At 44.3% G+C, this 26,361-nt stretch overlaps 1 protein-coding gene across 4 annotated transcripts in view; it reads left to right on the forward strand.

Annotated features, from left to right (window-relative positions):
• The first annotated feature begins 5,334 nt into the window (after window positions 1–5,334).
• Window positions 5,335–26,361, forward strand: part of LOC108710730 (DENN domain-containing protein 5B) — a 65,634-nt gene continuing 44,607 nt past the window's right edge. Inside the window, exons 1-2 of one of the 4 annotated variants that reach the window (XM_041585857.1) lie at window positions 5,335–5,621; window positions 24,978–25,028. In XM_041585857.1, the coding sequence (XP_041441791.1) occupies window positions 5,516–5,621; window positions 24,978–25,028 (157 nt within the window). In that variant the 5' untranslated portion in view covers window positions 5,335–5,515. The remainder of the gene's footprint in view (window positions 5,622–24,977; window positions 25,029–26,361) is intronic. The other 3 variants (XM_018251889.2, XM_041585858.1, XM_018251888.2) reach the window with 3 other exon arrangements.

Below are 26,361 nucleotides of genomic sequence, written 5' to 3' on the forward strand. Positions count from 1 at the left end.
GCTAAAGCTGCCGTATTGCTTGTCTCAGCAGTAGCGCACTCTATGGACCTCAGCAGCAGCAGCATCTCTGTGTATTTGTATTTAGGGAGCTGTTGTTCTTATTATCAGCTAAAGCCACATGGCAGCTCCCACCGTAGGTACAAATACAAACTGTCATACAAGGAATTCTCCGTACACACACGGTCGAGACGGTCACACGCTGACAATTTAGGGGACAGTTTAAGGGGTATGGTCCCCTTTATGGTCAGGGAAAGTAATGTAAAGCAGTTTTACAGGTTCTGTCATTGCTTTGAAGCCCCCCCAGATATCAATATAAATGTGATTGGGACAATCAAGCTTTCCTTCTGGCTTCACATTGCAACGCGTGACAGTGGGAGGAGAGCAGCCCAAGAGCAGGAAGTACAAGAGGTTTAAGGCAAATGCTTCATCACAAGTGGATTTATCCTTTAATCCCATGAAAGCTCGATTTTATTTATAGGCCTATGGAAACAATCCCCTTTGTTCTCCCGTATCTTATGTCTCCGTCATTCTCTTGCTTGGTGGATTCAGACAGTGAATATTGGGGTGAGTTGGGCTCCCCAATAAGCACTTTGGTGTCGTGACTGCGACTCTCCAGCCAATCGTGAAGCAGATTCTGCATCATAAAAAATCCGACTCCAGGGCTCCGTCTCCCGACCAATCAGGTTCTCTGCCTGGAAAATCAAAGGCTTCATGTTGTTCATCTGACAGTTCAGGCTAAAGGGAGGGGTGAAAGGGTTTCTTATATTTTCTCTATTTCTGTCGGTGGCAGCTGCCGTATTAGTTCACTTGCTACAGAACAAGGATATTGTTTATTATGGGCCTGTTTGTGGTGATGGATCATTTGCTACATTAACCCTTAGAGAAAATACCAGGATCAATGTGATTGGCCAGGATATAGGAGGCTCCGCCCAGCAGCAAAACCACAGACAATATGCAGAACTGGAGCCCCTCTGACAATCTGTGGGTTATTCAATAGAAACTTGGGATACGGAGGGTTAATTCTGAGTCATCAATAGGAATTGGCATAAAAAAGCCACTTAGAATGGGGCAGCGGGGGCTCAATTGTTTTGCACGGGGGTCTCTGCTGATTAATTGGATCATTAAGTGCCAGAGGGGGAAATTGATGCAAATTCTGCAGGAGAAAAAGAGTCAAATCTCATTGGAATTACCGCAAATAACCACGAGGTGGCGCCAGATCATCAGAAATCGATCGCAACAACTTGTTCAGCGTTAAAGGATAAGTTAACCTTTAAAATAAGTGAATGTAATATTGATGAGGGGGCTATTCTAAGCACTTTTGCAATGTACATTCATTATTTATTTTGTTTTGATTCCAAGATATTAAGGGATACATGTGCTGTTAATATGAATGAATTTTGTTACAACAGCGCCACCTGCTGGTCAGTTTCCCACCAGTCTGACCAGCAAGTAGTCAAGGAAGTTGTCAGGAGAAAGAAAGAGGCTGATGTTCTTCTGCTTAGGAAAGATGTGAGAAAGGCTTATAATTTTATTCCTAAACAGAAGAACATCAGCCTCTTTCTTTCTCCTGACAACTTCCTTGACTACTTGCTGGTCAGACTGGTGGGAAACTGACCAGCAGGTGGCGCTGTTGTAACAAAATTCATTCATATTAACAGTACATGTATCCCTTAATATCTTGGAATTAAAACAAAATTAATAATCAATGTACATTGCAAAAGTGCTTAGAATAGACCGCTCATCAGTTTTACATTCACTTATTTTAAAGGTTAACTTATCCTTTAAAGCGTCGCTCGCCTGATCACTGCGTCTCCTTCCGGCCAATAAGGGGCCCCGTAGGGCCACAGCTCCGGTTTGTGACGCACAGAAGTCACAGCGCGGGGTGAGAAGTCGCAGGTGGATCTCTGGGGTCAGAGGATCAGACGTCGCTTCGGTTTGTTGCAGGAGGCGCTAGTGTTCAGCAAGAGGGAGGGGAGGCTGCGCGTCAGAGCTCGGCAGACAGGTGGCGCTGGTGTTTAGCAATGGGGATTGAAGGGGAGGCTGCACATCAGAGCTCGGCAGACAGGTGGCGCTGGTGTTTAGCAATGGGGATTGAAGGAGAGGCTGCACATCAGAGCTCGGCAGACAGGTAGCGCTGGTGTTTAGCAATGGGGATTGAAGGGGAGGCTGCACATCAGAGCTCGGCAGACAGGTGGCGCTGGTGTTTAGCAATGGGGATTGAAGGGGAGGCTGCACATCAGAGCTCGGCAGACAGGTAGCGCTGGTGTTTAGCAATGGGGATTGAAGGGGAGGCTGCACATCAGAGCTCGGCAGACAGGTGGCGCTAGTGTTCAACAATAGGGATTGAAGGGGAGGCTGCGCGTCAGAGCTCGGCAGACAGGTGGCGCTGATGTTCAGCAATGGGGATTGAAGGGGAGGCTGCGCGTCAGAGCTCGGCAGACAGGTGGCGCTAGTGTTCAACAATAGGGATTGAAGGGGAGGCTGCGCGTCAGAGCTCGGCAGACAGGTGGCGCTGATGTTCAGCAATGGGGATTGAAGGGGAGGCTGCGCGTCAGGTGGCGCTAGAGCGCATTCGTGGGTAAAAGGTTCCCGAAGAGAAGCCCCGCGAGTCTCCAGCACAAGGGCAACATGGCAGCTCCACCCTGGGATGCTCCGCCCCCTCCGGAAGTTGCTTGTTGCACGGCTTTAACCCCTGCTGCCCGGGAGGGAATTAGCTCTGAGCTGTCCTGTCTTGTCTCTGCTGCAGAAGCTCTTGGGGCAAAACTGTGCGAGTCTCTGTGAGTCTGTAACTGAGTGTCCCCGTCCCCTCGTCTCTGCTGTTAACTCTTTATGTGCCAGGCTGCTCTAAGCCCCGCCCATTAGTACATGAAATGGAGCAGAGAGAGTTGGTGCTGGTGGGTCTGTGTCAGTTGCCTGGCCCTGGCCAGTAAAGGGTTAATGGGTTGGGAGGGGACTAGGTACAGTGCTGGGTATAAATTAGCCCTAGAATAAAAACAGTAACCAAGGCAGCAGCAACCTCTTGATGCAACAGTTATTTACAGCATCTGTTGCTATGGCCGCTGATCATAGCAACGAGGGAGTAGTTCAGATTCCAAGATGGAGGCGAACTAAGTTGCAGCAAGATGTTCTGCAGCAGTGGAGAGGGGGGGGTGGGCTAAATAATAGAAGAGGGGCGGGAGGAGCAAGATTTGGAGTTGCAGAGTCAGTGAGTTGCAGAGTCAGGGAGTTGCTCATGGGGGGGATAAGATGATGGGGGGCAGGAAAACCAATTTCTTATCATCAGATAAAGAGTTAATGTGATTGGACAAAGTGTGTTTTGGGGTGCAATGAGTTAAATCTACATAAATATTAAAGGGGCGGTTCACCTTTCAGGTAACTTTTAGTAGGTAATAGAATGGCCAATTCCAAGCAGCTTTACTATTGGTCTCCATTATTCTTTTTTTTTTTATAGTTTTTTAATTATTTGCCTTTTTCTTCTGACTCTTTCCAGCTTTCAAATGGGGGTCACTGACCCCATCTAAAAAATAACCTCTCTGTAAGGCTACAAATGTATTGCTACTTTTTATTCCTCATCTTTCTATTCAGGCCTCTCCTATTCATATTCCAGTCTCTTATTCAAATCAGTGCCTGGTTGCTAGGGGAATTTTGTTCTTAGCAACCAGAGTTCTGAAATTGCAAATTGGAAAGCTGCTGAATAAAAAGCTAAATAACTCAAAAACCTCATATAATAAAAAATGAAAACCAAATGCAAATTGTGTCAGAATATCCCTCTCTACATCATACTAACAGTTAATTTAAAGGGGAACAACCCCTTTAAAGAGATGAGAAGTTTTTATACAGGGGGTGCATGTGGGGGTGGGGCTGGGTTTTACCATCAGCTCTTTACACCTTTATTCTTGCCCTGGTCTTTATGGACTTTCCACATCTCCAGACCCGGCTGAAATTGGGGGTTCACATGGTAAAATGAACCAACAAATGGGGGGGTACATAGATTAATTGGGGATGAAGAGGAACAAAATGTGAGTGGATAATGGGGGAGTGCGAGGAGTTAGTGGCAACATTTTCTTTCCTATTATTCAAAGGACGTTTAAAAATAACAAAGACCAACTGCAAGTCGTTTCAGAACAGCTCACTTCAAGGCGGAGAGACCTATTAATTCTACTGCACGGTTGCTATGGTCACTATCCCTGGTAACCAAAGAGGACAACTAAAATGAGCGGTGGCTTTATAGATCAGTGAATAAATTCTTGGTATTGCGTCGGCCTGCAGTTTACACTTCTGCCAGTAGAGGGCAGTCATGTAGCGCCGCATAGACAGAAGCCAAGACAAGACTATTAGCAGAGATGTGCAGTTCAGCAGTATCAAATGATCTCCTTTTAGTGGTGGTGGTAGGGGCAATAATCTCCTTAGAAATGTTCTTCTCTCTGTCACTTGTATTTACCTGATGACTCCTGTCACTTTGTATCCAGGGAACAATGGGAAGGATTTTCTCTAAAAAATTTTCTTAATTTTTTTAAAGAACCCCTTTCCTATGCTGATGGTGAGATCTCCTTTCCTCCCCACCAATGAATCACTCATTCCCCCTCTCTTGGTAGGGAATCCCATAACCTAGTGGCTAGTAGGGTGGCTAGTAGGATGGCTAGTAGGGCGACTAGTTGGATTGCTAGTAGGGTGGCTAGTAGGGCGGCTAGTTGGATGGCTAGTAGGGCGGCTAGTTGGATGGCTAGTAGGGCGGCTAGTAGGGCGGCTAGTAGGGTGGCTAGTCGGGTGGCTAGTAGGGTGGCTAGTTGGATGGCTAGTAGGGTGGCTAGTAGGGCGGCTAGTAGAGTGGCTAGTAGGGCAGTTAGTTGGATGGCTAGTAGGGTGGCTAGTAGGGCGGTTAGTTGGATGGCTAGTAGGGCGGCTAGTAGGGTGGCTAGTTGAATGGCTAGTAGGGCGGCTAGTATGGCGGCTACTAGGGTGTCTAGTGATGCAGTGGGACGTACAGTAGATAGAAATTGCTTAGAGGAGTTTCCTATAGTAGCAGAGCACAGTCAGGGGCCCCTATATATCCGGATCCCCAGGAACCAGGGCTGGTGTTAGAGTTTCACACAACAGAGAGACCCAGGCTCAGTATTAGCCCCTGGGAAGAGTGGAGCATATAGAGTGCAAGCTGTGTAGTTCACGTCCCAAGCACAGTCTGTATGGAGCCCACTGTATATTAATGGCAATAAATCAGCGCAATCGTTAGGAATTCCCGGGCAGCGCAGTGGTTTCGGGCTCCGCAGTGGCAGGGAAGTGGTTAAGCCGCAGCGCAGAGAAGGGGCGGAGCCAGAAGATAAGCGCACGGTGCGGTGGGCGGGGCTGGAGTGAGTGCGCGCTCTGGAGTGTCGGGGACGCGCTGGGATCAGAGAGGAGACCGGTTTGTGTAGCGGGAGCTGCTGTGACAGCCAGAGGGGCCCGACATGGAGACACCGGAGGATCAGCGCTAGTGACGGACACTCAGGGGCCCAACTGCTCCCGCGCTACCGACACAATGAGCGGCTCCTCGGGCACCGCCGGACCCCCCTGCCGCCTGGCTCATTACTTCGTTATCTGCGGGACGGACGCGGACAGTGGCCTCGAACCGGATGAACTGGCGGGTAAGGGTCGCCGGGGGTCGCCCCCTTTATTTTTAGCGCTGCAGCTTACATCTCACACATGGGGCCCCTTATTCCTGCTACAAATACACGGGGCCCCTTATTCTTCCTACAAATACATGGGGCCCCTTATTCCTGCCACAAATACATGGGACCCCTTGTCCTGGCCCTGGCCCAACTAATGCCCCATATTCCTGCCACTAAATACCACTGGGTGCCCTTTAATCCTTGCCCCATATTAATTACAATTTCCCCATTATACTGGACACCCGTGTTAATGTCCCTGGGGCTGAGAATGTGCCCCTATCTCTAACACTCAGTAGCGCTGCTTCTAGGGGCATCAGTCTGATTGGCTGCCAGGCAGGAGGGAAGTAAGACCCTAATACTGTTGGGCATTGCTGTGTTGCCCTTTGTCCTTATTGCCATTGGGATGCCAGGCTGGGCCGATGCTTTTATTTCTTTACCAGCTGCACAATTCCAGGGTGCATTTGCCGCCTCTAAGTGTCAACACAAAGGCTGGTTTTGGATTTATTGGGGTGCTGGGCTGGAATGTTGTTGTGCCAGTCTGGGGGTGAATTAATAAAGGACCCAATGGGGCGTGAGTATCTGTGCCAGGTGGTGCAGTTGGGGGTGTCAGATTGAGGGTGCAGAGTTGAGGGGGTTCAGTTCCAGCACAAAACACAGTCAATATGTTGCAGCAATTTGTGGGCAAATGACTAGAATTTCCCAAGGAAGGGTTAATATGATTATTTCAACTCCCGTTCAAGGCCACAAAACCAGATGAATGAAATACGTCTGTGGTGATGTCACAGAAGGAGGTAAAATCGTGACTCGGGACATAAAACTGCCTACTCTATGGGGGGGTACTAGGTCTCACCCCAGAATGTGATTCTAGTAACAGCGCCCTGGTGTTTGCTTATTGGTGCAGGAGGTGGGTATAACTATAACACTGAAACAAACTATACACTGGTAATGTATCATAGGTGCCTATCTGCCAGTTGGGCAGTCTGTGGGTGTGGGCACAAATCTGGGTTGCCAGGCATAACTTCCAGCTGTCAGTTTGTCTTTTGTAAGGTTCTAAAGCTGAAGGATCTCAAAGTTCCTGTGTAACTATAAGGTGCTGCAGCTGATGGATATAATGGTTCCTATATAATAATAATAATAAGGTGCTGTAGCTGATGGATATAGTGGTCCCTAAATAATAATAATAAAACGGTTCTGTAGCTGACGGATATAGTGGTTCCTATATAATAATAATAAGGAACTGTAGATGGATATAGTGGTTCTTATATTATAATAATAAGGTGCTGCAGCTGACGGATATAGTGGTTCCTATGTACCGGTAATTATAATACGGTGCTGTAGATGATGGATATAGTGGCTCCTATATAATAATAATAATAAGGAGCTGCAGCTGGCATATAGTGGTTCCTATATAATAATAATAGTAAGGTGCTGCAGCTGATAGATATAGTGGTTCTTATATAATAATAATAAAGTGCTGCAGCTGACGGATATAGTGGCTCCTATATAATAATAATAATAATAAGGTGCTGCATCTGATGGATATAGTGGTTCCTATATAATAATAAGGTGCTGCAGCTAACAGATATAGTGGTTCCTATATAATAATAAGGTGCTGCAGCTAACAGATATAGTGGTTCCTATATAATAATAATTATAATAATAATAAGGTGCTGCAGCTGATGGATATAGTGGCTCCTATATAATAATAATAATAAGGTGCTGCTGGGTTTAGTGGTTCCTATATAATAATAATAAGGTGCTGCAGCTGACGGATATAGTGGTTCCTATATAATAATAATAAGGTGCTGCAGGATATAGTGGTTCCTATATAATAATAATAATAATAATAAGGTGCTGCAGCTGACGGATATAGTGGCTCCTATATAATAATAATAAGGTGCTGCTGGATATAGTGGTTCCTATATAATAATAATAAGGTGCTGCAGCTGACGGATATAGTGGTTCCTATATAATAATAATAATAATAAGGTGCTGCAGCTGATAGATATAGTGGCTCCTATATAATAATAAGGTGCTGCTGGATATAGTGGTTCCTATATAATAATAATAAGGTGCTGCAGCTGACGGATATAGTGGTTCCTATATTATAATAATAATAATAATAATAATAAGGTGCTGCTGGATATAGTGGTTCCTATATAATAATAAGGAGCTGCAGCTGATGGATATAGTGGCTCCTATATAATAATAATAGGGAGCTGCAGCTGACGGATATAGTGGTTCCTATATAATAATAATAATAATGAGCTGCAGCTGATGGATATAGTGGTTCTTATATAATAATAAGGTGCTAGAACTGATGAGTATAGCAGTTATCCATATAAGGGGCGCCTCCTGCGTGGGTTTGGGCCTAGGATGCTGTTCTGGGTTCCCTTCAACTCCCAGCACCCTCCCCCCATGCTGTATCCACACGCAGCTCCATAATAAAGCCATGGCTGGAATAATTTGACTGCTGATGAGCTCACAGCCGGGGCTGCTATGGAGGTTTCACGCGGGACCTTGTAGCAGCGACATGAGAACAGTTGTTGCACACGGAGGCCTAATGTGTTGCTGTCTCAATAGGCCAGGCAAGTTTGCATTAGTATATGGGGGGGGGGGGATGATGCTGTTGGTGCAATGTTATTTAAATGTGCAGACCAATCACTTCTATTCATCCGCCCCCCCATCCCCCCCAAAGAATGGGTTTACAAGGCACTTGTGATGGTATTCAGCGCCCCCCACCCCCCCCTGTCTTTATTGTGGTTGGAGTTTGACTGGGCTCAGCCATTTGTTTGTATCCCATAATATATGTGTGTGTGACACCCAAGTACCACTTACTGCTGCTGGGGGCTAGAATTTCAGTACAGACGTCCGTTTATTAATAATAATAATAGTAATAGTAATAATAATACTCTGTGATACTTGTTGGGCTGTATCTGCCAGAACTAGTTAAAGTGCCAGTGGTACTAATGATGATAAAAGAAACGCCGCTGTCTGATTGGGCAGGAACAGTAGAGAGAATACAATGAACATAATTGCCTTTTAATCCCACGTTTTTGATCAGCAAGTTCCTTTTATTCTCCAGTTCCGATGAGAATTCTGTGTTGCTGCGTCACGGCTCCGGCACTCGCAGGAACCACCTTTGTACTTTGCTTTTCTCATACCTGAAACGTGAGCTGAGCGCCTGGCCGGTCATTAGTGTGTCACTTACTAAACACAAGCCTCGATTAATATCTGCTGTGGATGGGAGCTGCCATATTGATTCCCTTAGACAGTACAGTATGAGGGTATAGCTTATTGTGTGCCCAGAACATTCCTTCTCTGTATATTTGTATTTATACATATGGGAGGAGGGAGGTGCCATATTGATTCCCTTAGACAGTACAGTATGAGGGTATAGCTTATTGTGTGCCCAGAACATTCCTTCTCTGTATATTTGTATTTATACATATGGGAGGAGGAGGTGCCATATTGATTCCCTTAGACAGTACAGTATGAGGGTATAGCTTATTATGTGCCCAGAACATTCCTTCTCTGTATATTTGTATTTATACATATGGGAGGAGGGAGGTGCCATATTGATTCCCTTAGACAGTACAGTATGAGGGTATAGCTTATTGTGTGCCCAGAACATTCCTTCTCTGTATATTTGTATTTATACATATGGGAGGAGGAGGTGCCATATTGATTCCCTTAGACAGTACAGTATGAGGGTATAGCTTATTGTGTGCCCAGAACATTCCTTCTCTGTATATTTGTATTTATACATATGGGAGGAGGGAGGTGCCATATTGATTCCCTTAGACAGTACAGTATGAGGGTATAGCTTATTGTGTGCCCAGAACATTCCTTCTCTGTATATTTGTATTTATACATATGGGAGGAGGTGCCATATTGATTCCCTTAGACAGTACAGTATGAGGGTATAGCTTATTATGTGCCCAGAACATTCCTTCTCTGTATATTTGTATTTATACATATGGGAGGAGGAGGTGCCATATTGATTCCCTTAGACAGTACAGTATGAGGGTATAGCTTATTGTGTGCCCAGAACATTCCTTCTCTGTATATTTGTATTTATACATATGGGAGGAGGAGGTGCCATATTGATTCCCTTAGACAGTACAGTATGAGGGTATAGCTTATTGTGTGCCCAGAACATTCCTTCTCTGTATATTTGTATTTATACATATGGGAGGAGGAGGTGCCATATTGATTCCCTTAGACAGTACAGTATGAGGGTATAGCTTATTGTGTGCCCAGAACATTCCTTCTGGCAGCTACAGTACCAAGAGCACTTGTACACTAAATATGCTAATGAGTGTAAGGGTGATTGGGTGCAAAGTGTACAGTTTACAGTGGCACCTTCCACACTGCATAAAGCTGGTGTATAATCAGATGCCCTCGACAGCTCCCAAGTTTAAGTATAACAAACATTTATATGGGTTTTACCCTTTAAAAGAGGAGTATTTATGGACAGGGTGTGTGTTAGAGTTTTGTTCAGCAGGGCCCCAAAATCCTAAATGTATGTGAAAAATACACACCGCTCAAACACATTGTTGTGCATGTTACTGTCCCTTTAATTGGCAACATTCTTGCATTGCTATGATACCCTGTCTGGCCTGGCGATCTCTCCTCTTCTGTGTTACCCACCCACCTCCCTCCCTCCAAAAACACAGGGTCCTTGACTTTATAGACCATCCCAGACTGATTTATCTGCCAATAATTCCCCAATGGCTTTGCTTGTAAATTCCTAATCCTTACAGTGGTGCAATTTACTAAAGCCCCATTGTAAGCAGCAGTCCTGTCCTGCTTTATGGCAGCTGAGATTCTAGCTATCTGTATAACAGAACATTCTGTCCCAGTGGCTGCACAGATCCTATCTGATCCCCATTGTAAGCAGCAGTCCTGTCCTGCTTTATGGCAGCTGAGATTCTAGCTATCTGTATAACAGAACATTCTGTCCCAGTGGCTGCACAGATCCTATCTGATCCCCATTGTAAGCAGCAGTCCTGTCCTGCTTTATGGCAGCTGAGATTCTAGCTATCTGTATAACAGAACATTCTGTCCCAGTGGCTGCACAGATCCTATCTGATCCCCATTCGAAGCAGCAGTCCTGTCCTGCTTTATGGCAGCTGAGATTCTAGCTAACTTTATAACAGAGCACGGATCAGATGGAGTTTGGGTGACAGTTGGCTAAGGATACTGGGGGGTGTTGGCAGTTGTTGTTCTGATTCGCAGGAGAGTCGCAATGATCTCATTACTGATACAGATGCAGCTGTATGAATAATTAATTATATGTAAATGAGCCTTTTCAGCGGTTGCTTTGCAAGTGGCGTCACCGGGTTTGTTACTGAGCAGATATATATCCTTATAAAGAAGGATAATGGGTTTGCGTGGGTCAGCGCTTCACTATTAGACGCCTGATGTTGATGGACAGCGGAGCCGAAATTTCTGCCCCCGAGACTTAATCCTACGGTCCCTGCCATTTGCCATCTGTATCCTGAATCAGAATCATTCCCTTTCACTCTCGCTGGCTGTGGGATTTATTGGGTTTAGCAGAGAGAACTTTATTTGCTGTTTTGTTTTTAATCAGTGCGTTATGTGCTGGCGGTTGGGCACCGACGGCTTCTTGTTATAGTCGCACAGCGGGGGGAGGAGCCTTGGTTTAAATGCACCTGGTGCCTTGGCAGAGACTCACTTTTGATCTGAAATGCAGTTGAAATTGTTTTTCATCTACTGAAACCATTACTTTGTTTGGGACAGATAAGGCAGAACCAGCAAAACCACTAAAAGTTGCAGTTTTATCAGTGTCCCTCTCATCATTATTTGCAGAGTAAATGTAAAGGTTACCGATGTGTAACAACTCGTTCCATCTATTTAACTTGGGATTGAAACACTGAGCCGGGGCCTGATAGGGGCCATTGTCTTCTGTCTGGTGTTTGTCTGGCAGTAAAGTGATATTCTGTGTTTTATTGGCTGAGGGGATTTCTTCATTGTCTTTATTGCTCATTAGGGGACTTGTTTCGTCAGAGCTGGCCAATAATGACTTAGAATAAAACATCGGCCTCATGTGACCTGTCCATTCTGTTGTATTTCTCATCGATCATTAACTTTGTAGCCAATCGGATGTTTCCCTTGCCAAGCAGGTCATCCAATTAAGTCATTTATATTTCCTCTGCCTGTTGTTCATTATGTCCATGTTCTAATATATAATATATGTATATAGATATAAATACAAATATACAGAGAAGGAATGTTCTGGGCACACAATAAGCTATACCCTCATACTGTACTGTCTAAGGGAATCAATATGGCAGCCCCCTTCTCCCATATGTATAAATACAAATATACAGAGAAGGAATGTTCTGGGCACACAATAAACTATACCTTCATACTGTACTGTCTAAGGGAATCAATATGGCACCTCCCTCTCCCATATGTATAAATACAAATATACAGAGAAGGAATGTTCTGGGCACACAATAAGCTATACCCTCATACTGTACTGTCTAAGGGAATCAATATGGCACCTCCTCCCATATGTATAAATACAAATATACAGAGAAGGAATGTTCTGGGCACACAATAATCTATACCCTCATACTGTACTGTCTAAGGGAATCAATATGGCACCTCCTCCTCCCATATGTATAAATACAAATATACAGAGAAGGAATGTTCTGGGCACACAATAAGCTATACCCTCATACTGTACTGTCTAAGGGAATCAATATGGCACCTCCTCCTCCCATATGTATAAATACAAATATACAGAGAAGGAATGTTCTGGGCACACAATAAGCTATACCCTCATACTGTACTGTCTAAGGCAGGGATCCCCAACCTTTTGAACCCGTGAGCAACATTCAGAAGTAAAAGGAGTTGGGGAGCAACACAAGCATGAAAAATGTTCCTCGGGTGCCAAATAAGTGCTGTGATTGGCCATTTAGTAGCCCCTATGTGAATTGTCAACCTACATTAAAGCTGTTTGGCAGTGCACCTAGTTTTTATGCAACCAAAACTTGCTCCCAACCCAGAAATTCAAAAATAAGCTCCTGCTTTGAGGCCACAGGGAGCAACATCCAAGGGGTTGGAGAGCAACATGTTGCTCACAAGCTACTGTTTGGGGATCACTGGTCTAAGGGAATCAATATGGCACCTCCTCCCATATGTATAAATACAAATATACAGAGAAGGAATGTTCTGGGCACACAATAAGCTATACCCTCATACTGTACTGTCTAAGGGAATCAATATGGCACCTCCTCCCATATGTATAAATACAAATATACAGAGAAGGAATGTTCTGGGCACACAATAAGCTATACCCTCATACTGTACTGTCTAAGGCAGGGGTCCCCAACCTTTTTCACCCGTGAGCAACATTCAGATTTAAAAGAGTTGGGGAGCAACACAAGCACAAAAATGTTCCTGGGTGATGCCAAATAAGGGCTGTGATTGGCTATTGGTAGCCCCTATGTGGACTGACAGCCTACAGGAGGGTCTGTTTGGCAGTACATCTGGTTTTTATACAACCAAAACTAACTTCCAAGCCAGGAATTGAAAAATAAGCACCTGCTTTAAGGTCACTGAGAGCAACATCCAAGGGGTTGGAGAGCAACATGTTGCTCACGAGCTACTGGTTGGGGATCACTGGTCTAAGGGAATCAATATGGCACCTCCTCCTCCCATATGTATAAATACAAATATACAGAGAAGGAATGTTCTGGGCACACAATAAGCTATACCCTCATACTGTACTGTCTAAGGCAGGGATCCCCAACCTTTTGAACCCGTGAGCAACATTCAGAAGTAAAAGGAGTTGGGGAGCAACACAAGCATGAAAAATGTTCCTCGGGTGCCAAATAAGTGCTGTGATTGGCCATTTAGTAGCCCCTATGTGAATTGTCAACCTACATTAAAGCTGTTTGGCAGTGCACCTAGTTTTTATGCAACCAAAACTTGCTCCCAACCCAGAAATTCAAAAATAAGCTCCTGCTTTGAGGCCACAGGGAGCAACATCCAAGGGGTTGGAGAGCAACATGTTGCTCACAAGCTACTGTTTGGGGATCACTGGTCTAAGGGAATCAATATGGCACCTCCTCCCATATGTATAAATACAAATATACAGAGAAGGAATGTTCTGGGCACACAATAAGCTATACCCTCATACTGTACTGTCTAAGGGAATCAATATGGCACCTCCTCCCATATGTATAAATACAAATATACAGAGAAGGAATGTTCTGGGCACACAATAAGCTATACCCTCATACTGTTCTTTTTAAGGGAATCAATATGGCACCTCCCTACAAATATACAGAGAAGGAATGAAGGGGGTTTTGCACTGAAAGTCCATCCCTACAGCTCCCAACTTGCTCATTGGCCTGACTGGTGGCTACAGATGGGCACGTATCAGCTTGCCCGCGACTGCCGGTTCCCACAGTGAGTGCAGTCACAGTCGCATGGAGCTGCAGATATGTACAGACACGCCAGTGGTCCCTGGAATGGGAACATTATAATGTGAGATTTAACCTTAATAAGTAAAATAATGGAGAAAGTCAATTAAAGGGCACATTGTTGCTGTTGTCACATTTTTCATTGTGCTACGGGCAATTGCTGTGGAGTTAAGTCACTTAAACCCCCCTCTTAGATTGCAAGCTCTGTGGAACAGGATCTGGTCGTGCTTGCTAAATCCTACCTAGAGCAGGGCATGTAATAAATGCCTACAATGTGATACAATGTTGCATTCCTGTGTTACTTTGTCTTTCGTTTGACTCTATAAGGCAAGAAAAGACACATTTGGATCCTCATACCCTGCCATGTGCCCTGGGGACAAATGGATTCAGCTCATCCCGCTCCCTGGCAGGAACCTTCCCTGGAATTGTCAGGAACAATCAGCCTTTAAGCCTTCAGAGAAAGGCAGCAGAAACTGCCCGGGGGCAATGGAACCGCAACAAGGTTGTTCAGAGGGATTAGTGCTCTCTCTGCCTGTCAGCGCTCACAATGAATGAGAGATTTAAAGGGCCACTGCAGAGTTGCATTTTCATTTAACACCCCTTACAATGAGCCGCTCCACTCCTGCTGAGTTGAACAGGAGAAGGATAAATCCAGCAGCGGCCTGAAGAAATTCCTTCTCCCAGCTGGAAACACAGGAACAGCATCAGCCGACGCATTTTGAGCAACTTTCTCGTGGCTGCAGCCGTCCCTGGGGATTGCGGGAGCCAGATTTCTGTCAGTGCAAAAATGCTGGATGTGCTAATTATAATAACTAGGGCCATTTATCTGAGCAATGGGGAGGCTCCGCCGCAGCTGAAATCTGTTTGACTTTCACATGGGAGAAGGAGACGGGGGGTCACAGGCAGGTGCAGTGCGGATGTATGGGTTCTCACAGGATTTGCCCAAAAAAATATAGAAAAGGAACACGAAAGAGAATGGGAACAGCCTGTAGTAGGTTCTCCGTCCTCCATTGGGTGCTGAGGGCATCTCAAGAGCTTGGAGGTTATGTTGTCGCCCAACATTCTACTCTCCATTCATGTAATGCGCTTTCCCTGTAGAAGGTTCTCAGTCCACCATTCAGTGCTGAGGACATCTCAAGAGCTTGGAGGTTGTGTTGTTGCCCAACTTTCTACTCTCCATTAATGCAGGGTGCTTTCCCTGTAAAAGGTTCTCAGTCCTCCATTGGTTGCTGAGGGCATCTCAAGAGCTTGGAGGTTATGTTGTCGCCCCACATTCTACTCTCCATTCATGTAATGCGCATTCCCTGTAGAAGGTTCTCAGTCCTCCATTGGTTGCTGAGGGCATCTTAAGAGCTTGGAGGTTGTGTTGTTGCCCAACATTCTACTCTCCATTCATGCAGGGCGCTTTCCCTGTAGAAGGTTCTCAGTCCTTCACTGGTTGCTGAGGGCATCTCAAGAGCTTGGAGGTTGTGTTGTCGCCCAACATTCTACACTCCATTCATTGAATGCGCTTTCCCTTTAGAAGGTTCTCAGTCCACCATTCAGTGCTGAGGACATCTCAAGAGTTTGAAGGTTTTGTTGTTGCCCAACATTCTACTCTCTATTCATGCAGTGCGCCTTCCCTGTAGAAGGTTGTCTGTCCTCCATTGGGTGCCAAGGGCATCTCGAGCTTGGAGGTTGTGTTGTTGCCCAACATTCTATTCTCCATTCATGCAGGGTACTTTCCTTTATATAATTGCATCTCACATTGCCCTTAAATTATCCATTCTGTGCTAATAGATTGCGTGTGACTTCCAGTTGGGAAGCCAGAGAAACACAACCGCTGCCTCTGTAAAACCTGTGACCCATGGTTGGACCATTCTGCATTGGCGTGCATGCTCATGAGTCTGAATGAGTTATGCCTCTCGGAATATTAGACCTGCCGGCACTATTTATTGGTTGGAATGGAGAAGGTCAAGCAACCATTGAATGAGCAGTGATTGGGAGGAGGGTGGATGGAGATCTCTTTAGGGGGCAGCATTCAGTGGGAATACTGGGAGGAAGTAGGGCAAGATGGCAACAGTAATACTCAATACGATTGTTTTCTCAACCTGCAGCCCTTTGTTGTTGTAGTCCGCTCCAAAAAGCCTTCTGCCCCGGCATCTACCAATGCTTGGCTTGATAACCTGCAAGACGTTCCCTATAGATGTTCTTCCTTCATAGACTTGTTACTGTTTAGACGATCTAGACGTCTCCTTGGTTCCATCACTAAAAACTTCACTTTATTTACCCTCAATCTCTGCATCACTGTGACCTCGTTACCCTCCTGCACCCACGTTATCGCCCACCTTATTAAATGAAGTCCCACTGAGTTTCTATGTGTGCCAGGTGTTGGTGCCATAGCTGGGATCACGGATATGATGTGAAACCAACACGTGTCTGTTACGTTTCTCACTTCCCCTTAATCTTCCTTCTAATTATACTTTCTGTAACAGCCGGGGGGGGTGTTGGTTAACCACTGCTCATTAGGGTTTAATTTGACTGCCTCAGAGAGGATCATTTGGTAAGAGATAAAGCTTCAAAATGAGAATCCCAAACAGGCCTTGTGTAATACAATAAGACAACGGGCAGATGAATATACCCGCCTGGTCCTCTTGGGTAAGTCTCAGCGGGTGCCAGTCCCATCAGGGGTGTCAGAATATGTTTCTCTCTATTTTCCAATATAAATCGTTGCGTGTCCTTCAAGCAGAAGGCGCCATTCATCGACGCCTCTCATTATCCCTGTTAGAGCAGCGGCAGCTTGTCACACTGTTTATATCAACACCAGCAGCTGCGAGTCCCTTGCCCACATTATAGCCCAACGCTCTGTCGGTTGTGCCATGTTACAGGAGCGCCACGTCTCGCCCACGCCACCCAACGGGAGAGCTCAGCCCTCAATCAGAAGCACTTTCTGCTTTAGCCATGTATTGTTACTTATTGGCCCCTCTATGTGGTGGCACTTGGGTTCCACTCTGTATTTGAGATGCCCCTGGGTAAAAATATACGGTGGTTTAATTTAGGTGAGTCAATGCCCTGGGCACACAATAAGCTATACCCTCATACTGTACTGTCTAAGGGAATCAATATGGCACCTCCCTCCTCCCATATGTATAAATACAAATATACAGAGAAGGAATGTTCTGGGCACACAATAAGCTATACCCTCATACTGTACTGTCTAAGGGAATCAATATGGCACCTCCTTCCTCCCATATGTATAAATACAAATATACAGAGAAGGAATGTTCTGGGCACACAATAAGCTATACCCTCATACTGTACTGTCTAAGGGAATCAATATGGCACCTCCTCCCATATGTATAAATACAAATATACAGAGAAGGAATGTTCTGGGCACACAATAAGCTATACCCTCATACTGTACTGTCTAAGGGAATCAATATGGCACCTCCTCCCATATGTATAAATACAAATATACAGAGAAGGAATGTTCTGGGCACACAATAAGCTATACCCTCATACTGTACTGTCTAAGGGAATCAATATGGCACCTCCTCCTCCCATATGTATAAATACAAATATAAAGAGAAGGAATGTTCTGGGCACACAATAAGCTATACCCTCATACTGTACTGTCTAAGGGAATCAATATGGCACCTCCTCCCATATGTATAAATACAAATATACAGAGAAGGAATGTTCTGGGCACACAATAAGCTATACCCTCATACTGTACTGTCTAAGGGAATCAATATGGCACCTCCTCCCATATGTATAAATACAAATATACAGAGAAGGAATGTTCTGGGCACACAATAAGCTATACCCTCATACTGTACTGTCTAAGGGAATCAATATGGCACCTCCTCCTCCCATATGTATAAATACAAATATAAAGAGAAGGAATGTTCTGGGCACACAATAAGCTATACCCTCATACTGTACTGTCTAAGGGAATCAATATGGCACCTCCTCCTCCCATATGTATAAATACAAATATACAGAGAAGGAATGTTCTGGGCACACAATAAGCTATACCCTCATACTGTACTGTCTAAGGGAATCAATATGGCACCTCCTCCTCCCATATGTATAAATATCAATATAATATAAATGCTGTAGGCTCATTCCATGATATCATTCTTCTTTGACATCAATAGACATTGTGGATATTGATTAAGAAGCTGGTGGAGCTTAAAGGGCCGGTAATAGGTGGTAATTGCTGGGAATTCCTTGGAGTAGCTCTTGTGGCTAGATGGGCTAGAGACCAGCACCCTACCTTGGTCATTTCACTTCCGTTGGCTTTGGCAGAAATCTTCTCTCATCTAAAATCTGCTGTTGGGCACTTTGCCAGGGAACTTGCTGCCATCTCTTCAGCTTGTGGCCTCCTTCCCAATGACTGGGCAAGAGACAAATGTGCGGCCGTGTCGCTTTAATGTGCTGCAAATCATTGGGTCCTGCGGCCGGTCGGATCATTATTAATCGTTTCTCCTTTGCCGTCCGGCCCCACTGCAACTCATTAGGCTAAATCTCCTTATAGATCCGCTGCTTGTAGTCCTTCTACTGGCCCATTATGGATTCTGCAATGGATAAATGTTTGTAAGCCCTGGGCCTGTGATTTATTGGAATGGCACATATGGGGGTGCTTATACTCACTTAAAGGGATTCTGTCATGATTTTTATGGTGTTGTTTTTATTTCTAAATGACACTGTTTACACTGCAAATAATTCACTGTACAATATAAAATGTCATTCCTGAAGCAGCAATTGTATTTAGTTGTAATATTGGTGTGTAGGTGCATCTCAGCTCATTTTGCCTGGTCATGTGATTTCAGAAAGAGCCAGCACTTTAGGATGGAACTGCTTTCTGGCAGCCTGTTGTTTCTCCTACTCAATGTAACTGAATGTGTCTCAGTGGGACCTGGATTTTACTATTGAGTGTTGTTCTTAGATCTACCAGGCAGCTGTTATCTTGTGTTAGGGAGCTGTTATCTGGTTACCTTCCCATTGTTCTGTTGTTAGGCTGCTGGGGGGAAAGGGAGGGGGATGATGTCACTCCAACTTGCAGTACAGCAGTAAAGAGTGACTGAAGTTTATCAGAGCACATGACTGGGGGCAGCTGGGAAACTGACAATATGTCTAGCCCCATGTCCGATTTCAAAATTAAACATAAAAACATTTGTTTGAGAAATGGATTTCAGTGCAGAATTCTGCTGGAGCAGCGCTATTAACTGATGTTAATCCCATGACGGTATCCCTTTAAACCTCCTCTCCCGCAGCTTTGAGAAGCTCCTAATGGCACTAGAGCCAAGCAGTATGGCGTTTCCTGCATATTCATTAATACATATTATAGGGATGAACCGAATCCACTATTTTGGATTCGGCCGAACCCCCAAATCCTTTGCGAAAGATTTGGCCGAATACCGATCCGAATCCTAATTTGCATATGCAAATTAGAGGTGGGAAGGGGAAACCATTTTTAACTTCCTTGTTTTGTGACAAAAAGTCACGCGGTTTACCTCCCCGCTCCTAATTTGCATATGCAGGTTCGGCCGGGCAGAAGGATTCGGCCGAGCCAGGCATCCCTAACATTAGGGATTGCTCCACCGAAAATTAAACGTTTCCCGTTTCTGATTTGTGTTCTTATTTGTACTTCAATAAAAAGCTCATCTTTAATGACCTAGGACATGGCCAGATGCAGCACATGTATATGAGCATCTGGCGCAGGGAAGATATATATGTATATATATATATATATAGCTCAAAGCAAAATGGAGTGGATTGCAATCCCAGTCTGTGATTTAGTCCATACATGACACATTATATAAGTTGTCTGGACCTTTTTGTTTAATAAATATATATATATATATATCAGACAGAGTAAGAGCTTCTGAAATTCCAGTAGAGATAATGAATTCTTTCAGTGCAAGGTCACCGGCCGCATTTGTCCATCATCGGATTCCTGCAATGACTCCAATTCCTCACTGTTCTGTTTGCTCATTAAAGGGGAACTAAAGCCTCAAAATGGCTAGAAATGACTGTTTTATATGATTTAATGCTCTGTCAGACTCAGGAAGATGCTGTGAACCCGTAGAATTTCACAAGGAGTTTAGAGGGCGGTCATTGGAAGCTACCCCACGTTTGCCTTACAGCTTTAGCTGCCCTTTAATGCCCTACTTTATGTATGTGGTGATTGCTTGATTTATTCCGCAGCTTCTCGAAGCGCCGGAGGATTAAATTTATGTCCATATCTGGAGAGTTTGACACTTTTCAGCAGCGCGGCTCTGTTCTCCAATTATGCCCCCCACCTGTCTCACACATACACGGGGGGCCCACGAACGTTCTCCCCTTTCCCAAAAATTCAGTTTATGGTTTTCTTTGGAGGGCAATTCAATAACGAAATCACAGCACCATCCAAATGGTGTATAATCTTAAAAAGCCTTTATTGGGTTTCTGGCTTGGATCTCGAACAAACTAGATTGTTCGAGATCCAAGCCAGAACCCCAATAAAGGCTTTTTAAGATTATACACCATATGGATGGTGCTGTGATTTCGTTATTAAATTATCTAGCCAGTTGGAGTGGACAACCTTGCACGTGCACCTGTCTATTGGGCTTGTGGTTTGGGTGAGTGCTGACCCAATTGTTCCAGTATTCTTTGGGGGGCAGCAAGTGGACTCTGTAACCCCAGTTCCAGCACCTTTTTTTATTGTATTCAATAGACATTTTCCCACCTGTGGCAGAAGAGGGAGTAAAATCGGTTTGCCGACTCCAGCGCCGATCGGATCATAACAGAACATTAGCTGGGGGTGCACACTGCGGGCAGGACTGTATAACGGGAGGTTTTTATTTGAGGTGGGTGTTAAAGGGGTAAACGGGCAACCCTTCCTGAGTTGTATTTTTAGTAGGGGTGCACTGAATCCACTATTTTGGATTCGGCCTAATCCCTGAATCCTTAGTGAAAGATTTGGCCGAATTACTGAACCGAATCTGAATCTTAATTTACATATGCAAATTATGGGCAGGAAAGGTAAGAGTGGAGAAAAGTCGCGTGATTTCCCTACCCGCCCCTAATTTACATATGCAAATTAGGATTTGGTTCGGCCAGGCACAAGGATTCGCCCGAATCCTGCTGAAAAAGGCCGAATCCCGAACCAAAATCCTGGATTCGGTGCATCCCTAATTTTTAGTTGGTGCTCTTATACAGAGCTGTGTGCAGCCAGAGAGGGTAGAACACAAGTGCAAAAAGCTGTTTTAAAGGGAAACTAAACACAGTTTTAATAAGAGGTTTGGCTATCCAATAAGAAGCCTTTTTCTGCATCCTGGGCCTGTTGGATCACTGCTTTGGGCTAACGGAGGGACAGAACTGGATCTGTGAGCTGAGAACAAAATGTTGACGTCTGTGTCATTATTCATCTGTGATTCCTTTAGCCTTTAGGGTTAATGGGAGCGTTTGGCTTCACACACATGAACCACAGAGTGGGGGTGTTTTTTTGTTTTGTGTTCAGGCTCCAGAGTCCATCCTCTCTCCTGCACCACGTGAATAAGGGTGACGTCTCCCAGTTGCTGATATAAATGTATATACATGTGTATATGGGATGCCGAAGTCGAGGTTGTATTCAATATCCTCGATATTATAAACCGTGTAACTGTGACATCACTGCACAGCTCCCCCAAACACTAATGCTGTCTCCCCTCAGGGAGCCCCAGTTTGAAGGCCGTATAGACTGAGATTTGGGTGGGTGCCATTATGTTCTCCTTGTGTCTTCTGGGAGCCCGGCCTGAAGGTCATTCGGGGTGAGATTTGGTTAAACAGTTATTTGCAGCCCTAGATATTCTTGGCACCCGTTCGGAATGGCTGATATGGATGTTTTTAGGTGTCTGTAACCTTGTCAGGAGCCCAGGGGGACCCTGATTTATCCTTCAGCCTATAGGGTGCTAATAAAGGCTTTGTCTGATGATACACAGGCGCAGAGCTGAACTGTTTCATTTTTGGGCACATGATCAGAAGTGATACTTTTGGGTAGAGTCCTGCAGCGGGTCGGGTACCCGCGGGTTACCCGCAAGAACCTGTGCTACCCTGCAGGTTGCGGTTAGAGGTTCCGGGTGCGGGTATAGACGCGGGTCGGCGGTTTTGCGGGTCGGGCCGCAGGTCTTCTTAATAGCGATTTTTACTCCTTTTTTCTGATCACGCCTACTTCCGATGATGTCAGTAACTGATTCTTGATGGTCAGTGGGTCCGGGTTGCGTATAAGGTACTTGTGGGTCGGTTAGCGGGTCCAAGCGAGTAAGAACGGGGGTCGCAGGTTGCGGGTATGGGTCGTGTACGGGTTCCAGAAAATGGACTTGCGCAAGATTTTACTTTGGGGTAACAGTGGAGGCGTCACAGCGGGTGAGAAAAACAAATAGGAAGGATGGAACACACTGTTGCCAATGGAGTAAGGCACATGAGTGCCAGCGGGGTGGCCACATCTGCATTAAGGCCACTGGGATTAGTGGGAAAGTGGGACTTTTGCTGCCCCTCCCCCCCTTGCACATGTAGCACCCCTTTAAAATACCAAATGTTTCCCCCTGGTTAAGTATCTGATTTTCTCAGAGGCAGCAGAGGGGCGCAGATGCTGATTGGGGTGTAGGGAGGTAATTGCTGCTCATCAGTAACAGACATTTGTATTATTCTGGCTTCTCTCAGTGACTTGAGTCATCAGGAACCCACATATCACCCACCTCCTCCTGAATTGTAATCACAGGCTGAAGCTGACAGCTCTTTTATGGGGAGCCAACAAATTCCTGGTGGGGATGTGGGGTATTGGGGGACAGGGGTGCACCTGTCACTGGTGGGGGGGTGTCTGCCTGGGTCAGTGCTGGGGGGCTTCTGTGCTGAGTGCTCTTTTTGGTGCCCCTTTACTTTTATATCTTATTATATCTACCAAGATTCATTTATAAGTAATAATAGAGGTGCAGGTACCCAGGTAATAGAGAGGTTTGAGTATTATGAGTCACTCGTAGTTCTGTGTCAGGATTGGTGGTGTCAGGATTGGTGGGGGCACAGCAGAATGTGCCTGGGGGCGTGTATCTCAGGTGTGACTCACTCCTCCCATTTTCACTCATTAACCCATTACGCTGTCTGTATCTACCCATCATTCTGCGCCACATACTATAACTGAATCAGTGAAGGTAAAATCACAGTCCTTCCCTAAATATATATATATATATATATATATATATATATGGTATTCCTATGGGCAGTACTCCGCTTCAATCTGAGCCCCAGGTGCTCAACAGTATATTCAAAAAAAGACCAGCAACACCGGGATTTCTCATAAAAAATCAATCTATTAAAGTGTACATGTGCAATATATTGATTTTTTATGAGAAATCCCGGTGTTGCTGGTCTTCTTTTGAATATATATATATATATATATATATATATATATATATATATATATATATATATATATATATATATATATATATATATATATATATATATATATATATATATATATATATATATATGTGTGTGTGTGTGTGTGTGTGTGTGTGTATATATATATATATGTGTATATAATGGGTGGGAAAGTGTATATTTAATATATATCCCTATATATATATCTATACCAGACCAAAACGTCAGTCTGTAACTTCTACAATAAAAATTATTTTCCTTTTAAGAAGTCCTGAGAGTTCGGACCTTATTGCATTTTGGATTATTTATATATATATATATATATATATATATATATATATATATATATATATATATATATATATATATATATATATATATATATATATATATATATATATATATATATATATATATATATATATATATATATATATATAAAATCCAAAAAAAAATTGCTTTTTATTCCTCCAGAGATTGTTCGAGAAAGGGGCAGATATAATGAGCATCACTCTCAGTCCTCAATGTGCAGCTGTCTCTATTGAAACTGCCGGTTTTCATTGTGAAAATAGCAGCTGCCGCCTCCTCTTCTGTCCCAGTGATTGACCCCGCGTTACAATTGAATTGACCAAGCTGTCTGCTTGTCTGTGACCTGTTTTACATGTTTATATTATAGGAACCTAAGTTTTCTCATAGTCTGTACAGAGAGATCCCATAAAACTATGGCAGCATAGGTATTCCCTGTACTAAGCACAATTCAGCAGGAACAGTCCCCTAAGATTGCTCATAGTCTGTACAGAGAGATCCCATAAAACTATGGCAGCATAGGTATTCCCTGTACTAAGCACAATTCAGCAGGAACAGTCCCCTAAGTTTGCTGATAGTCTGTACAAAGAGATCCCATAAAACTATGGTAGTATAGGTATTCCCTGTACTAAGCACAATTCAGCAGGAACAGTCCCCTAAGTTTGCTGATAGTCTGTACAGAGAGATCCCATAAAACTATGGCAGCATAGGTATTCCCTGTACTAAGCACAATTCAGCAGGAACAGTCCCCTAAGTTTGCTGATAGTCTGTACAAAGAGATCCCATAAAACTATGGCAGTATAGGTATTCCCTGTACTAAGCACAATTCAGCAGGAACAGACCCTAAGTTTGCTCATAGTCTGTACAGAGAGATCCCATACATTTAGAAAATTCAATAACTGTATTAAGCACAAATGAGAATAATGTTAAGGTATTGTGACCCTTTAACGTAACGAGACCTTTTATTATCAGCATACTCTTAGTGTTGCGGGTGTGACTGGGTTTTCCCATCATCCTCAGTCAGTGAGACAATGGGACCATGTAGTTCTATATACAATATATATAAATATAAATAGGGCTGTGCTACAGTGTGTCTGTGTATATCATGTCCATGCCACTAACCATGTGTGTGTCCTTTTCCATTCATTGTTCATTTGTCCTTTTTTCGTTTGTCATATAGTTTTGTACCAATGGCTCGAGGCAGACCGGCATGGCAGGGGCCACGACACAGGTAAAACAGGGTGGCCACTAGTCTGTCTGCGCCCTCCACCAATCACGGTGCCATTTACTCCTTAGTAATTCTGCACTCTGTCCTGTGGCTGCTCCCTCACTTTACCCCTAGACCCCCGTCTCACCCCAACCCCCAAAACATCAAGCAGTGATCTAAAGGGTTAACTGCACAGCTAGTTCACTATCTTACCAATGACTGTACAGTCTTAGCTGCTGGCCCTGGTGATAAGTGAGTCTTAACCGCTTGTTAGACAGGCTTTAGAACAGGTATGGGATCCATTATCCGGAAACCCGTTATCCAGAAAGCTCCGAATTACGGAAGGCCTGTCTCCCATAGACTCCATTTTAGCCAATAATCCAAATTTTTAATAAATTAATAATAAAACAGTCGCTTGTACTTAATCCCAACTAAGTTATAATTAATCCTAATTGGAGGCAAAACCAGCCTATTGGGTTTATTTAATATTTATATGATTTTCTAGTAGACTTAAGGTATGAAGATCCAAATTATGGAAAGATCTGTTATCCGGAAAACCCCACGTCCTGAGCATTCTGGATAACAGGTCTCATACCTGTACAATTAATCCTTATAAAAAGTAAAAATCAGCCTATTGGGTTTATTTAATGTTGATATGATTTTCTAGTAGACTTAAGGAATGAAGATCCACATTATGGAAAGATCTGTTATCTGGAAAACCCCAGGTCCTGAGCATTCTGGATAACAGGTCCCATACCTGGAGTATAACAAATGTAAAGCAGCGTCCATTTAGTCACATTTACTTCACCCACTAGTTATAAGTCATAGTTCTCGCAGCTTAGTATACCCACCCCCATTCCATTCAGTCTCTTCTTGTGCCTCTGTACCCCCTCTCCTATCCTCATAGATTTGGGGCCACGCTTAACCCCTTAACCCCTTATCTGCCGCTGATTGGCAGATAACCGTGTTTCCTCTGACTTCTGATTGTTTCTCTCTACTGATCAATAATATGTGTGAAATGTATCTGAATCTCCAGGGGGAGCGTGGGAATAATTATTGGGGTTCTTTTGATTTATTTGATTTCCTGATTCTCATCTCTCCGTTAGGGCAGAGACACGCGGAGATTCGGGGGGATTTAATCGTCCGGCGACAAAACGCCTGTTCTTCGGGCGACTAATGTCCCCAATCTGCCTTCCCGTCGGCTAGAATCTAAATCGCGACTTCGTAAAACAAAGCACTCAAAAGTGCCATCCTGCCGGCGATTTCGATTCTAGCCGGCGGGGAGATTAGTCGCCCAAAGAAGAGGAGAGACTAATCTCCCTGAATCTCCCTGTGTGTCTCTGTCTCTGTTCTTCTC

The sequence above is a fragment of the Xenopus laevis genome, chromosome 3L (assembly GCF_017654675.1).
Source record: "Xenopus laevis strain J_2021 chromosome 3L, Xenopus_laevis_v10.1, whole genome shotgun sequence".
Classification (NCBI taxonomy): domain Eukaryota; kingdom Metazoa; phylum Chordata; class Amphibia; order Anura; family Pipidae; genus Xenopus; species Xenopus laevis.